The sequence below is a fragment of the Phalacrocorax carbo genome, chromosome 25, assembly GCF_963921805.1.
Source record: "Phalacrocorax carbo chromosome 25, bPhaCar2.1, whole genome shotgun sequence".
Classification (NCBI taxonomy): Eukaryota; Metazoa; Chordata; class Aves; order Suliformes; family Phalacrocoracidae; genus Phalacrocorax; species Phalacrocorax carbo.
In genome coordinates this window covers 4,094,962-4,111,228 of record NC_087537.1, presented here as the reverse complement: position 1 = coordinate 4,111,228, position 16,267 = coordinate 4,094,962, and the positions used below count along the sequence as shown (strand labels likewise).

At 45.6% G+C, this 16,267-nt stretch overlaps 1 protein-coding gene across 2 annotated transcripts in view; it reads left to right on the top strand.

The window, feature by feature from the left end:
* Positions 1–5,303: 5,303 nt before the first annotated feature.
* MAP3K3 (mitogen-activated protein kinase kinase kinase 3) overlaps positions 5,304–16,267 on the top strand; it is a 39,769-nt gene continuing 28,805 nt past the window's right edge. For both annotated transcript variants that reach the window (XM_064473470.1, XM_064473469.1), the window contains exons 1-3: positions 5,304–5,617; positions 13,454–13,575; positions 13,934–14,023. In XM_064473470.1, the coding sequence (XP_064329540.1) occupies positions 5,614–5,617; positions 13,454–13,575; positions 13,934–14,023 (216 nt within the window). In that variant the 5' untranslated portion in view covers positions 5,304–5,613. The remainder of the gene's footprint in view (positions 5,618–13,453; positions 13,576–13,933; positions 14,024–16,267) is intronic.

The following is a 16,267-nucleotide window of genomic DNA, read 5'->3' as shown; positions in this document are numbered from 1 at the left end:
CTCTAATTCTTTGTGTACTGACTTTGAAATAAAAGCTTAATAAGCTTCATGACCACAGTGGAAAGAGCTGCCTGTAAAGATGCTACAGTGTTTTTAAGCTATATATGGACTTTGTTCTAGTAATCTGTATTTGGAAAAGATGCTTTCCTTCTAAGAATTGTTTATCTTTTACCCTAGAAATTATTTACATCCTCCTGGATTTTTTTTTTCCTTGTAACTGTGCTTTGGAATTCTCCAAAGAAACTTTCTCAGCTTCCACTGTGGTAGAAGAAAGCAACTTCTGCAAAATGAAGCTGCTAGTGCAAGAAGTCAGGAACTGGTAGATGGTAATGAGAAAGGATTGCCTGTCAGTGTGGCAAAACAAGTGCCATAAAGTCCTGTAGAGGAATATGGGTAAAAAAAGAGACAAGGAGAGGTTCTCTGCTTTTTGTAAATATTGAGGAAGAGCTGACATCTGGCAGGGCTGGCTGGCTTGCTTTGTGACCCTGGGAAAGTCGCGTCTTCTCTGATACCAGTTGTAAGTGAAAAGCATATAATTAATCACTGATCAGTAAGTGGCTTGAAAATGAAATAAATCTTCCACGGTAACAGAATATACTGCCCACAGGTGTACAGAAAAAGTCATCTCAGATGATTTGAAGCCCTGACACCGTAACAAACATTTAATCTTGTGCTTTTTCATCAGTACTGCTCAATAAACAGTCCAGACTGCCAGCTCAGAAGCAAGTAATGATCTGAAAGCATATAATATTTTTACCATCCTTCCTTCTCTTCAGTTTTGCCCGCTCCACAAGCAGAATGGTTCCTATTTTTCAACCAGACAGCCTCAGAGCCCCCTCTACTGGAGCGCTGTCAGCAGCAGGACAGGCACAGGCTGAGCAGCAGAGTATGGCAGGTACACCACTGCCCTTCTGGGGCTGGGAAAAAGGGAGCTCCAGGCATGCATTTAGGAAGTTTCACGTGGTTGATGTATTCTGCTGAAGGTGAGGTAAGGTTTGGCCAATATGTATTCTGCCCCACTGTCCTGAAGTTGGATAATGATGTTAGTTTTCCATTGTTTTCAAAGCTGGGAACACAACAAGAAAGCGTTAGCAGAATCGGAGCTGCCTGGAATCGGTGAGATTGCTCTCCTCTCGGATCTGCAGAAGACAGTGCAAAACACTTTTGTGCATCCTCTGAAGCTTTACAGGCTTTTTCACCGGCGCCCCTTCAATTTTAATTTCTTCTCACTGCTCCTTTCAGCGTCTCTGGCTGTGGAGTCTGAGATGTAGAATAAGGAAGTTTTGGCATGGGACGAGGCTCAGCCTGGAGACTGCTCAGCTCCCCAGGAAGGATGTGTCTACCTAAACAAGAAGGGAAACAGGAAGGGAAGAAGAAATAGTACGTCTGATAGCAAGGAGAAGAGGCTCTTTGAGTCAGACAGGTATGCTTCAGAAAATGGAAATACTACCAAAATAGAAAATAAGATGATGGCATAGTGATTAAGAGACCGGGAAGAGATGCCAGGAGTTAAATCCCAAAGGTCTACTCCAGGCTTCCTGTGTAACTTTTAACAAGTCACTGGCTCTCTGTGCCATACTCTTTAATTCCTAAAATAGGGATTACACTTCCTTTTCTTGCTTCATGCTTCATGACGGCGTTCAACAATTAGGCCTCTATAAAGTTCCTTTAAAACAAATGGGCTAACTATAAACATAGTAGCTCCTGGAGAGCCTCGGTGAGTATCTTTACTGATGATTTTACATTCAGTGGCCTCAAACAACCTGCATAGCTTTACCCTGAATTAAGTATGTTTTGTAGTTGCAGTTTACAGGAATGAAGCTTCTTTTCTGGAAAGCTGCAGCTTTGAAAGGATGTGGGCAATCTGGGTGGAAAACCACAGGTTGTACCGTATCAGTTATTGGTAAAACAAATACCTGATTCTTATGCACAAAACTAGTATAGCGTTAAGGAGACAGTAAAGGTGAAAAAGGAATTACTCTTTTTTTTCCTCAAGTTATACAAAATAGGGGCACCTCTTTTGGTGGAAACTTTGATTCCAGTGCAGGAGGGGTGCGCCAGCTTGCTAGGGGGTCTACGGTCATCTGAAAAAAAGGCCTATTGGCACTTGCATATAGTGTTGTGACAAAGTCTAAAATGAGAATAGATCGACAGATAAAAATTGCTGCTTTAGGCATGAGGCTTGCTAGGTGGGTGAAGTAATGAACTGTTAAGGACATTTTTCAATCATATTTTCAATTTGACAAATGGGGAAGAAAAAAGCTTCAGTGAAATCCAGATGTCCTGGGCAGTTAGAGATGGAAGGAACGAATTTTACCAGGGTGGCTGTCTCCTACCGTGTGCCGGGAACTCCTGGCTCGCTGTCACAAGCCGTGTCTAGCTAGTCTAGTATCCTTTGGATTTAAGTAAACCAACTTTCTACACAAAGGACATGCAATAGGTCTCGTTTAACAGAACTTCAGCTGAGAATTTTATGTGCAAACATGTAAGAACTGGAAGACAGACAAAAATACCAAAGGGTAAGGTGACGATGGAGTGTTTCGACATCAGGGCCAGTGCAGTGGGGAATTAATACTGAATTTCTCCAGTTCTGGTCCCAAGAGTAATCTCACTAAAGCCTTTTTATAATGACCTTGGCACAAAAAGCAAGCTTATGTAATTAAATTTGGTGATGAACAGAAGTGGGAGGCTTCAATAATACAAGGGAGCTAGAATATCTTAGAGAATTTGAAGAGTGAGAAATAGAGATGAGATGAAATGCAGCAGCAGAAAGTGCAAGGCTGTGAATTTGGGGGTGAGGAGAAGTTTGTGAAGCATGTGAAGAGTTCATAACTCTTGGAAATTAGTGAGGAAAGGAAGCTTAATTTACTAGTTGATGAAGGGTAGCGATGAGCCACCATGAAGCTGTGAAAAAGCACATATAAACGCTGGTCCAAGAGCAATAATGACGCTGTCAGACACGAGAGAGGAATTCACACTGGAACAGGGCAAAAAGACTACCAGGAAGATAGCACAAATACAAAGCTTGTATTTCGAAGGGAGAGAGAGTAGCTTACTTGTCCATTACAGTGAAGCCTGAAAGGCGATGTGATTATCTTCTTGATGTATTTAGACAGAAAATACCAGGAAAGAGGAAAGGATTATTTAAGTAAAAGGATAATCTTGACATGAAAACAAACGGTGATAAGCTGGGCATGAAAATGGGATCGAATAGACAAGAAAGCTAGAAGCACTTTCCTAGCATTGGAGCCATAAGACGGGGGGACTGAAAAAAAGAGAAGCCTAAACACTAACAGCATCAGCCTAGTTTTAGGATGGGAGCTTCAAGGTGGTATCCGTGGTAGTCATCTAGCTCAACCTCCTGCTCAAAGCAGGCCAGCTTCAAAGTTAGGTTATTGGCTTTGTCCACAGCCTCTTGCTCGAGAGAGGCCGGATCTGTTGATCTACGCATTCCTTTACAGATTTGCCTGTCTACCTAGTATGACGTGGTGAGATTTTTTTTTATTATCCTCTAGACAGTTTAAAAAAAAATTGATATCACAGATATTGTCGTCATGCTTTGGCAAAGTCCTAAATTCCTTCTGGTTTGAGAGAGATAGATTCCTGCACTTGCCCACCCTTTTGAGTAATTGCCCTCTCCAATCTAGTTTTCTTCTTTGTGTGGCTTATCCACTTGATACAACCTCTTTGACATTGCTGCTGTGTTGCTTGTGAGCAAAACCACTTAAAAAACAATACACTTGCTGCTAGATGTTTGCCAGATTGAAAAGCAGCTGCTAAAACATCTGCTCGAGGTGGGTTTCCCAGCAGCAGGGTGGCCATTGCCACACCAGGGAAGGAGGGCGGTACTTCTTTTTAAAAGAAAAAACAAACCCCTCTGCTGTCCCTTTTGTGGAAAAGACACTATAAAAATATCATTCCGCAGGTGGAATGGAAGCAGAAGCTGGGAAAGAGCAGCTGAAGCCTGGACATTACTTTAAAAGGTATGATTTGATTTCAACTCAGTTTATTAACTTTGAGTAGAACTCCTGGGTTAGACTGGACGATCATAGCAGTCCTTCTTTGCCCTAAAAATCTATGAAAACCCGTCTGTGGTATGTTTGTTTTGTTTTGAGGCTTTTCCCCTCAAAGTTGTTTGCATTTAGGGTCACCAGTGAGCTTTTCAGCAAGACTGTATTCTGCTTACGGTCTGCGTGTTCAGGTTGGTTTGACAAACGGAAATGCTAAAGCTGAAAAAAAATTGTCATCGTGTCTTATCAAGTGAGTGAACGTCAGCAGTTCCACTTCTAACAATAAGAACACTTTCTCATTAAGATACACTCCTAAATGAAAGGGGAGGAAACGCTGAACTTTAAATACACTAGGCTGGAGTTCCCTCCTGCAGGTTGGATCCAGAAATTTACTTTCATGCTGAGTAACTTTAAAAGATACAGTATGCGATGGCAGCGCTTGGAAACATCGTGATTGTGGAGAAAATGAAATAGTGGTTTTGAAGGCTTAAAAAGCAGAAGAGCTGTTTATCCTGGTACTTTGACATCGGTCACTTATTGCAATCTGGGAGGGACTTGTGACGACCTGGGGTGGTAACAGCATCTTTTATTAGAACAGCTACTAGAAGATAATGTCTCTTGCCACAGGTGGCCTGGGTGATGCTCGGGGTAATTGCCTCACATTCTTCTTTTGAAACCAAAAGCATTCCAATTTCTTCAGTTTCTTTTGGGCTTTTTAACACTCTTGAACGCGTCTTGGGTTGTGGTTTTTTTTCCCCTCTTAAAAAGGTGCTTTTAAAGCAACAATGAAGCCCACTGCCGAGCTGTGCTTATGTGGAGAGCAAACCAGCAGGGTGGATGTGCGCAGACAGGACACTGTCATGTCGACCCAGAATAGTGGCTAAGGGGACACCTGGATTTGGAGCCCGCGGGAGGCGGGTGCTCGGGACCGGGAGCGGAGGGTCGCGGCGGTGGGAGAGGGCCTGGGGCGGGGCGGGGGCGGGGGCGAGGCCGGCTCCGGGCCGCCAGCAGGCGGGGACGTGCTTGGCGCAGCCCCGCGCGGGCTCTAGGACCCAGCCGATGGGGCGGGGCCGCCCGTCACTCTGATTGTCAGCGCGCTGTGGGCTGGGCCTCAGCTGCCCCCGCCTGGTGGCGGAAGAAGGGGCGGGGTTAACCCGCGAGCGCTACGGGCCTCCGTGATTGGCAGCGGCGGGCGGGGCGGGGAGCGGCTGTTCGCACAGCGATTGGCGAGCGGCGCCGTCGGGTGGGTGGTTCGGCGGCGCGGATTGGCGGGCGGCGGCGGGTCGGCCCCTGTGATTGGCAGGCGGCGGCGGCGGCGGGTGCGCGGCGGCCGCCGAGCGGTTTGTTTTGCTCGCGGCCCGGGCGCCCTGTGGCGGCGGCGGGGAGCGACCGGGAGCGCCCGTGCCCCCTCCCACCCCCGCCGCCGCGGCGGGGCCCGGAGCGGCGGCCGCCGGAAGGAGGCGGCGGCGGCGCGGGCCGGGGAATGTGGCGGCGGCGGCTGTGAGCCCTCCCCCTCGGCCCGGCCGCCATGGAGCCCCGGCGGTGACAGCCCCGTACCTCAGCGCGCCGCCGCCCGCCGGGCGCGGGTCCGACGCCCGCCGAGATGGGTGAGAGCCGCGGCGGGGGCCGGACGGGCGGGGGCGCCTCGCTGCCGCGGCGGGGCCCGGGGCCGCCTCACGGGCCTGCGGCGGAGGGGGCGGGCCGCGGCGGGGAGGGGGCGGCGGGGGGGGCCGGGGCGCTGGGGGCCGCGGGCGGACGGAGCTGGAGTGCGAGCGGCTGCGGGGCCGGACCCCGCCGGGCTGGGAGGCGGGGGGCGGCCTTGGCGGTGCGGCCGCCGCCGCCGCCCCTCGGGCCGGCCCGGTCTGCGGCCGCCGGGGCGGGGGGTCCCGCTGCGGCCGGGGCTGCACCCCCCGGGGCGGCGACAGCCGGCGGTAGCCGGGCCGTGGCAGCGCTGGGAAGCCGCCTGCCGTGCACAAGCAGTGCGTTTGCGAGGGATTCCTTCTAATTAGTTCAAAAAAAAAAAAGAAAAGCTCAAAACGTTTAGTGCCGGAAAGCGCGGCGAGCGCCGGCCTCCCGGTAACGCCGCCCGCCCGAGCCGCAGGCGGGCACGCACCAGCCTTCAGGCTTTTACTAAAATTGGCCAGACACAGTGACTGAGGATCACTAGGTCAGGCTTGGGAGCCGAGGGAGTTTTTGCAGCCTGTAAGACTCAGGTTGCTGCTCTTTGAGACAGAGATTTATGTGCTTAAAACCGAATTAGGAAAATTTGTGCTGTGGTATTAATTGCAGCTTGGGAGCCTATCAAAATAGCTTTTTTCTCTCTATGAAGCTTCCACTGAATTCTTATTTGCTATAATTAACCCAGACAGTTACGCATAAAAACAAGCAAAGGAGCTCTTTCAAGGGTCAGATGTTGCTATCGCCAAGTTGCTGCGGCTGAATCTGAATGGTTAATTCCTTTGGACTGTACGTCCTGTACAAATAACTGCTTGTGGGTTTGGGGTGGGTTTTTTTTGGTGTTACCTAGTTCTCTTTTCAGTTGAAAGAGAGGATCTCATATACTAGAATTAAAAATATAATTTCTCTAAACCAGAACTTACTCATTTGCATATTGGCAAGGGAATTACTACTGTTGTCGTAAGTGCGGAATTGCATTGCTCTGTGGGCTACCGCTTTAATGGTTCTTCCCTCCAACCAAGTGTAGTTTTCTAAGACTGTCCTTTAGTCTGTATACCTAATTAGTTCTTATTTATATTGTAAATTCATGAAGCATTGCAAATGTTGCTCAAAGCAAAAGTAAAGCGACTTCATTTCCTTTGTACTCTGCTTTGCTTTTGTAAGTACAACAAATATGTGCAGATCCATCAGTAGACTTCTCTCTTGGAAAGACAGGCGTAGTATTAGCCGGCCTGTATCTTCTCCGAAGGAACCAGCCAGATGGTACATAGGTTTAAAATAGTTGAGAAGGAAGATGTTGGATTTCCACAGAAGTGTTTTCCAAAGGCAGTTGGATGCCTGTTTGTAAACATGTGAGTGCAGAATGAAAAAGTGCAGCTTCATGGCCTGCTCCACCACGGTGTCCTCCGCTTGTGCTGCAGTAATCAGGGTACAGCCGCCAGCAGATCGCTCCTGATAGGAAAGGTCTTACCTAAATTCATTAGACAGTTGTGATCAAATCATCTAAAGGATAATGGATGACAAGCAATATCACACCCTGCTTTTCTTCCGTCTTGTTTTTAATAAACCAGCCTCCAAGACACGTGGGGCGGTTGGCAGTAGGAGCTTGGTATCGCCATTTGTCATAGCTCCATTGGGACGGCTGGAGCTTGGTGAGGATGATTCTCTGGCCCTTACCGAAGGGGATACGACCAGGGTTTATTTCCCTACAGAGGGCTCCTCAGCAGCATTTAAAATACAGATACTTGCTTCTAATGACGAGAAATGTGTAGGTATCTGGGGAACAGAAGGGAGAGTGGTGTTTGGGCTGGATGGTGTGTGGCAGGCCTAGACGAAATGCTCACTGCAGGCCCAGCTGCACTTGAGTCTTTCCCTCGATCTGCTCTTTTTTCCTGCCTGTGTCACTTCCTTCCCTTGGCTCACATGCGCACCCATAGCCGAGCTCAGCCGAACTCGGAGCTCCTGGCTTCGGCGGCAGTGACACCCCCGGTGCGCTGTGGGGGAGGGGAGCAGGGCTCAGCCTACAGGTTAGGACCAGCTTAAATCCCAAACTTTGATTTTTTTAATTTTCTTTTTAATTTGTGGGAGAGATGAGGTACCCCAAATATATACCACACGGATCAGGTTTGTAGAGAAGCTCTGATTTTTCTTTTAAGTCTACAAACCGGGTTACTTGCGATTTCCTAAAAACTGCACAGAACAGCATTTTCTTACCGCTAAGCCTATCTACAGTGAAGGCCTCAAAGTTAAACTTTTTCAAAAACTTTTTTCAGAGCTTTAACATAGACTCAGTTTGTCTTCCTACCTTGTGAAATCTACTCATTGCTCCTGGATCTGCTGATCGCTGGCACAAGCGATCAGCTTCGCTGTTGTGGTGGTGGATAGCATGCACACGCTTATTTGTTCACTCTTTTCTTTTTTAAGCAAATGTGGCATCGTATCTTCTCTTATCACGCTGTATAAAAGAGCGTCCTGGTTTATAGGGGTTTACAGACTTCCTGTTTTTACCAACGTGCAGATAGTTTTACTCTGAACTTCATGATTTTTTTTCAAAACCGTTTCCATTTCTGCCACAGCAAATACACCGACTTGCTCCGACCTGCGTAATAAACCACCTATTAGTTGAAATAAATGCTTTATGCAGAGGAATAGCTTTCTCTGTGAGTAGCAGTTCCCTGTTATCGATGTTATAAAAATCCTTGAGTGTAGTTTTTAAAACATGAAAAGCATTTCCTGGACAACATCTTTCCCGCACAAAGCAGAACTGTGTTTCCCAGACCTACTGGAGACCTAGCAAAACAGGGTCTCTCAGTACGCTTCAAAAATTGCCTACTTTTCATTTGTAATAACTTTTGCATTGTGTGATTAATGTGATGCTGCTGCTGCACATGCTTCTTTAAAGTCAGTCTATGGAAATCCTCTATTTTGAGGGAAATAAAGAAGTATTCATGCTTCTCGACATCAAATCCATCACAGCGCTATCCGAAACGGAAACATTTTCTTCCATACGTGAGTTCAGGTCAATATTTGGCATTCATTTTGTGTTTTAAAAAGATAAATGCTCCTTCGTTTCTTCCCTCACCAACATAGGGGTGAATTATGGAATGTTTTAGTACTAGGGAGCCAACAGCTTAGTGTAAGACTACTAAAAATGTATAATGTGTAAGATTCAAATTCACCTGAAGTTGTTCCATCAGCCTTTGATACTACATGAAGTGTCCTTTTTGGATGGATGCAAGAAAGATTTCAGCATTCGCACTTGTCTACAGAGGAAACTTGAGTTTACAGGGAGTGAGATACAGACTTCACAGTGCGCTGGCTGGGGTTTAGGTGCTTCCCAGATGCTGCCCTTAAGAGTTGAAGTCTTAGCATATCATAAATTCACAAGTTGCCTTAGCTAACAAATAAATTCCCTATGTAGATGAGATCTCTTTATGAAGAGACACAGAATTGGTTAGACGCACGTCGTCTGTGCCCACTTCCTCACACAAATGAGACGCTCTAAACCAGCAGCCTGGGCTTTGGGATCGAGCACCTGTAGCCTGTGATTACATGGTAACTGTGGATTCTTGTTTAAGTGATGTGCCACACTGTTTAGACGTGAATTCTAATTCACAGACATATTCTTTGATTGACTTGATTTCTTGTCATGAGTGCTTAGTTATAAACTGCTTTCATAGCTGTTTTGCTTCTTGCCCAAAGGAGCTCTGCCAAGACAAGCTCTTCTTCATCCTCCTGGTATCTGGCCAAACCCAGACTGCACTGTAGTGGAAAACTTGTATCCCAGCTCTGCGCAGCGTGTTTTGGGTGGTAGGCACTCCGGGGATATGCCAGTCCGTAATTTGTAATATTTTGTTGTGCAAAGTTACAGTCTTTGTCTGCTGGGGACTCAAAGGCTGTGCTCGCTATCAAACAAGATTAAAGAATAAGAGTAAATGGGAGACGCTCCAGTAAGGTAAAAGGTTAAACTTTCAAATGTAAAGTTGGAAACAATTGGAAAAAAAAAAAAAGTTGTGCTGTTACCTACCTGGAACTTTAACTTCATTCACAACTTTTTCACGTTTTCCTCCCACAAGGGGTTACTTAGTGCTGAGAGAGATCCTAGCAGTTATTTCCTTTGGCTGATGTGCTTTTCAAAAAGCAACCTCTTGCTTTGGTTGTGTTACTTACACCCCTCGCTTCTTTTGCATGCAGTTGGAATGTCGAGTACTCTCCCTTCTCCTCTACCACAATGCAGTTTTTGTCTCATTTGGCTTGTCTTGGACAGCAGAGATTTGGTGGGTTTTGATTTTGGTTTAAATAACTTTATTTTCTCTGCTCTGCTTTCTCTTTTTAAGAGTTTTACTCTAATTAACACCTTCTAATGCATGAGGGATTTTCCTCCATTCCACTCTACAGTCTGGTCTAGGCTTGATGTTTCTGTTTTTCTGGTAGTCCATACTGAAGTCCATAGTGGAAGTACCTCTGCTCTAGTTTTTAGGACTCTCAGAAAACTAAAGCAGACCTTCTGGGCAGAAACTATTGGTCGTACTAAAGATAATGTTAGCATGACTTCTGTTCTGACTGGGACTTTTTTTTAGATGTTGCCCCCTTCTTGCTTCTAAATTTTGGTAGCATTCACTCCCTGCATGCTTTAGCTGTATGTGTCCCACATCTGTTGTCTTTAAGCATTGCGAAAATCTAGTTTGTTGTTCAGATGTTGATTAATTATGAACCCGGTCTTCTGCATAAAACATAAGCTAGCTTCTTCGAGAGACACTCATGAACAAATGCATAACATGAAATTGAAGAAACAAATAGTCCCAATGAGTCCCTTTTACAGAGAAATACAGATGCACGACAGTCTGTCATTTAATGTACAGCAGCTGTTCCCAGGACAATACTTCCAAACTTAAGCCATTACCCATTCAAACCAGTGCCATGAATTGAGAATGAGTGTGTAGCTGTGCTGGATTTTTAAAATCAAGTTTCAGTTATACACAGATATGGAATCGTGTAGGTTGGAAAAGACCTTTAAGACTGAGTGCAACCATAAACCTGACACTGCCAATGCACTACTAAACCATGTCCCTAAGTACCACATCCAAATGTGCTTTAAATACCAGGGATGGTGACTCCACCACCTCTCTGGGTAGCCTGTTCCAATCCCTGACAACCCTTTTGGTGAAGTAATATTTCCTAATATTAAGTCTAAACCTCTCCTGATGCCACTTGAAGCTGTTTCCCTCGTCCTGTCACTGGTGACTTGGGAGCAGAGACCAGCCCCCCCCTCACTGCAGCCCCTCTCAGGCAGCTGCAGAGAGCGAGAAGGGCTCCCCTCAGCCCCCTCTTCTCCAGGCTAAACCCCCCCAGCCCCCTCAGCCGCCCCCCAGCACACTTGTGCTCCAGACCCTGCCCCAGCCCCGCTGCCCTTCTCTGGACACGCTCCAGCCCCTCAAGGCCCTCCTTGTCCCGAGGGGCCCAAACCTGAGCCCAGCACTCGAGGTGGGGCCTCCCCAGTGCCGAGCACAGGGGCCCCATCCCTGCCCGGCTCCTGCTGGCCACACCAGCGCTGACACAAGCCCGGGGGCTGGTGGCCTCCTTGGCCACCCGGGCACTGCTGGCTCATGCCCAGCCGGCTGTCAGCCAGCACCCCCAGGGCCTTCTCCGCCGGGCACTTCCCAGCCCCTCTGCCCCGGGCCTGGGGCGCTGCCTGGGGTTGGTGTGACCCAAGGGCAGGACCTGACACCTGACACTCACCTTGTTAAACCTCATACAGTTGACCTTGGCCCATCGATCCAGCCTGTCCAGATCCATCTGCAGAGCCCTCAAGCCCTCAAATGCATCAACCCACACACACAACTTGGTGTCACCTGCAAACTGACTGAGGGTGCACTCGGTCCCCTCATCCAGACCATTGATAAAGTCATTTAACAGAACCGGCTGCAACACTGAGCCCTGGGGAGCCCGGCTCGTGACCAGCCACCAGCTGGATTTAGCTCTGTTCACCACAACCCTCTGGGCTCGGCCATCCAGCCAGTGTTTTACCCAACAACTCATGGCCTGTCTAAGCCATGAGCCGCCAGCTTTTCAAGGAGGATGCTGTGGGAGAGAGTGTCAAAGACTTAGCTAAAGTCCAGGTAGACAACATCCACAGGCTTTCCCATATCTACTAAGTGGGTCATCTTGTCATAGAAGATCAGGTTAGTTAAGCAGTTAACTGTTATTTACAAATCAGCTTCAAAAATGCTCATTTCATTTCAAACATGCCGAAGTGACATGTTTGTGGACTTTGGGAAGAAAGGAGGAATCTAGCATATCAAGCACTGCACACCTGATATGCTGTTGTATGAGTAGGGTTGTGATAACCTCATCTGTGCAGGTCCAGTTGTCAAAAGCTTTACAGCCAAAACTGGTGGTCAAGTCCAACCAGACTCTTTCGAAAGGGGTTAGAAAGGGCCGCTTCTTTTTCTGGGCATGTTCAGAGTTGATCTAATCACTGCTTCAAATCTCATGCCTAAATTATGCCTCAATATCAGGAAGGATTTAACTGGATGGATTTTTTGTCAACAAAACAATGCTTTATCCCTAAAAACTCTTGAGTCTTGATAGGTGAAACAACAGCCCAGCAATTCAGTAGGCATGAGCATGCCAATAGCAGATCCTCTGAACAATAGCATCTGATGCTGCTTTGTTATCTTGGTGGCAGGGCACCTAGGAGCAAAAGCGGCTAGTGCAGTCCCGTTTTGAACCAAATTTCACGTGTCAACTCTTTCTCCCTTTTGCAGTGTCGAGGAATTTAGGATTGTTATGCTTGGAAAAGCGAAGGATTCTTTTCAGTCGCTTTTAGACACCGTACTTTATGCTAGCATCCATTGCAGCCCAGCTACTATATATTTTTCTCCTTTTACATCTTTTTTTTTTTCTCTAGACTTCATCCAAAATTCTGCTAAATATCACTTCTCTCTTCAAAACTAACAAGCAATGGAAGAACACTTTAAATTGGTTACATCAGGAATCTTAGCTTCAGAAAGTAATTTTCAGTCAGTAGTATGTATAAGAAAAGTTTCATTGTGTGTTTTTTATTCTCCTGCATTTGCAAGAAGCCTGGAATTGAACCTGCTGCATTATACTCTGCCAGCAGACAGCGTTCTTAACGCTGTGAGATTTGAAGCTGTTCAGTGGATCTTGAAGTCTCATAAAATGGTTTGAACTTTGTCACATCAGCTTGTTTTGGGTGAAGAGAGGAATGCGTTGGGGAAATCAGTGCAAGTGGATTCATGTTCAGAGACATTCTAAGATGACTCTTTGTCCAGATTTTCATTTTTCTCTCTGCTGGCCATGGTTTGTTCCGCTAGCAAGCAAGAATTTTAAGTTAACAGGATATAAAATTGGAAAGAACAGATTCATAGCAGGTTTTCCTTGGCAGAAGCACATCAGTTTGCCCTTCCTAAATGACCTGTGATGATCTAGCAAATCTGTCCAAGTTGTACTGTTTGTTGTGAAGCCGTTTTAACAGAGCTAAGGGCTGGGGGTGTTTATTCAGAACCTTACTATTTCCAGATCCTTTTGTGACATTGGACAAGTAACTTAAAATTTATCTGTCTGTTTACTACTTCATGATATTACATTAAGTTTGGGCTTTTTATGACTAAATGAAATTGCAGTGTATTTACAAAGATCCTAAAAATGATTGTCTTTCTATGAGCCAGCAGAAAACAAGTGCAAAAGTGTTACGGTCGACACTCACCCAGGCAACTTACTGGTAAAATTCTTGTGCGCTACAGATGAGCAAGAGGCCTTGAAATCCATCATGAAGGACCTGGTAGCACTCCAGATGAGCCGACGCCACAGACTGACTGGATATGACACCATGAAGAGTAAAGATTCTGCTCACTCCAACAAACAGGTAATAGGCTGTGTAGTGAGTACTTGGAATCGTTCCCTGGGGGCAGAAGGGACAGACAGAGCAGGCTGACAGCGGGTCTGCTGCCTGGGTTGTGTCTTGTGCTTCTGACTGCTGAAGCTTCACAGGTGGATCAGCTCCCTGTTCTTGCTCGGGCTGCCAACGTGGTCGCTTTTTTATTTACTTACCTTTATGGTCTAGGGAGGGTGCAGTTTTGATAATTTGCAACATCTTAGTATTCTTCCACATGTGCTTCTGGAGGGGTTTGGTCTGTGTAGATTAGCTAAAGAGTTTACCAAGTGGGTGTTTTTTGTTTCACAGTTATATTCCCATTTTTTTAATGACTTTATTATTTTTGAAGAAAAAACACAATGCCAGCAGTCCACCCCTCTTGGGCAGTCCTGCAATAACAAACCAGTGTGCCTCTGCAGTGGAAGAAAAAAAAATTCCGGTAAGAAAACTGGCTTCCTATTCGATACTAGCAATTATCAATTAGGAGCATGTTTTAAAGTTGTGTGCAGTGACCTTTACAGAATTCATTTAAGCAGGTGAGGGAGGCCAGGAAAGCTTTTCTTTACTGACTCTGTCATGACATAGCAGTATGATGTACTTTTCATTGTAATGGAAATAATACTTAAATTCAAAGGGAAGCAGGGAACTGAGAAGCATAATGGTGAAAAGGAAACAAGTATTTCCAACTCCGATGCATAGCAAGGCCACTGCAGTTTAACGCTGCATAAAGCAGTCTGTTGGATAATGAACAAATGCTGGTCTCACCTTCACGCGATTCAGACTGCATGTGAGTACAGGATGCAGATCTCAATAAAAGGTAGTCAAACTGCAGTTGATCCAAGAACAGTGAAGGGGATTGCCTGGAAGGACTGGCTTTAGTGAAGCTGTAATAAACCTTGCTCCAGTGAAAAAGGAGACAGCTATTTACAGGTGTCTGAATCGAGGTGATGTCCTTACCAGGGAGGATTGTCTGCAGTTACCCAGTTGTATGGCACATGAAGAAGGGAGTGAAACTAACCTTATTTGGGTATGGAGATGTGAAGTCCATTTTCCAAAAGAAATACTTCTCCCAAGGTAGTAAGAGGCAGGGTTAATACTTTAACACATCTCTAGGTTCATTTTACACTGCTAGAGACTTTTTTTTGTACAGAAAAGTATTGCATTGACTTTCTGGTAGAAAGAGAGTATGGAATAATAGCGCTCTGTGCGTCTATGCTGCGTATCATTTGTACAAAATACTTGAATGCAAGGCAACAATTTCAGTCAAGAATTCTTTGTCCATGACTGTCTTAAAAAATTAAATCAAGTTACTTACAGTTAGACTGATGTTACCAGGAGAAGTTGCCTATATCAGTAAAATAACTCTTTTCAGTTATATCCTTATTACAGGCTTAAGCTTTTTGGAGCAGGCTTTAAAGTCGTGTCTGTCTCTTTCTTATGCTTTGTCTGCGCATAATCTACTTGTTCAGCTGGGTTATGGGATTTCCTTGAATGTGCTGGACAAATCCGTAGATGGAGTATTACAAAATCCTTTCCAAATCACTTTGAAACATAAATTCAGAGATGTATTAAATCAAAATCTGTAATCATTATTTATAACACTGCATCACAGAACTGGAACACTAAAGCACCAAACTTGGATTCGCTTTCTTATTCATCTCTTAGGACAGTTTATGTGAGTTGCTTTAAAAAGTGGTTTATGTAAGTGATAGGTTCACTGCTTTCAAAGGAAATGAAAAGCACTAGATGTTGAACTCCTCTAGGTTCTCTCTGAAATTCAAACACTAAGATCACTTTAAATACCTTTCCTTAGACCCCTTAAAAATGGACACAAATGGCCAGGGTCTGATCCTTTTGGAAAAATCATCAGGAGGCAGACACCAAATTCCCCCACACACTTCCCTTTCTTACAAATTACAGGTTTGAAAGCATGCAATGCTGTTGAGAAAGATGGTTTAGTTTGCTCCAGTACCAGTAAGCTGAAGAAAGGTTTCCAAAGAGCCCTGAAGATCTTTTAGTGTGGTCTAATTTTAATTAGTGAGAGCTTTTTCACGTAGCTGTTTCATGACCTAAAACACATCTTGAGGGCAGAATTCTTATCTTAAATGGTACTTTAATTCAATTTAATCCAAACAGTTCTGTTTAGTTCCCTGAGACTGGCCTACTTAGAACAGCGTAGCCTTCCTTCCCTGGAAGTCACTATTATAAAGGGATCCCTCCTCCATCCGTTATGCCTAAGCAGCAGCTGTTCCATCAGTAGTTGGCTGGTGGACATCTTTTATAGTTTATTGTTCCTGTGCTGTTTGTTGCATTTTTCCCTTACTGCACAACTACAATGAGTTCTCTAGAATTTGCTTCATTTTGGTGCCGTCATAGAGAAATTCTTTCTCTTCCCACATCTGAGAAAACGTCTTTGGTAAAGTTACGTGTGAATTACCCACCTGCAGATGATTGTTGCTCTGACTGGGGAGCTCATTTGTCATGATCAGTTCTGTACCTACAGTGTTGCTGCAGGAATACTGTGTACTCACAGTGATTGCATGGGTCCCTTTGAACTGCATTCTTGACCACTAGGCCTGCCAGATACTTCCTCTAGCTAAAGAGCATTTCCTGGCCACGTTTTTTTTGAAGTTCCTAGATGTATGATTGCCTATTGTCTAAGGCTTTCACAGATGGTTTAATC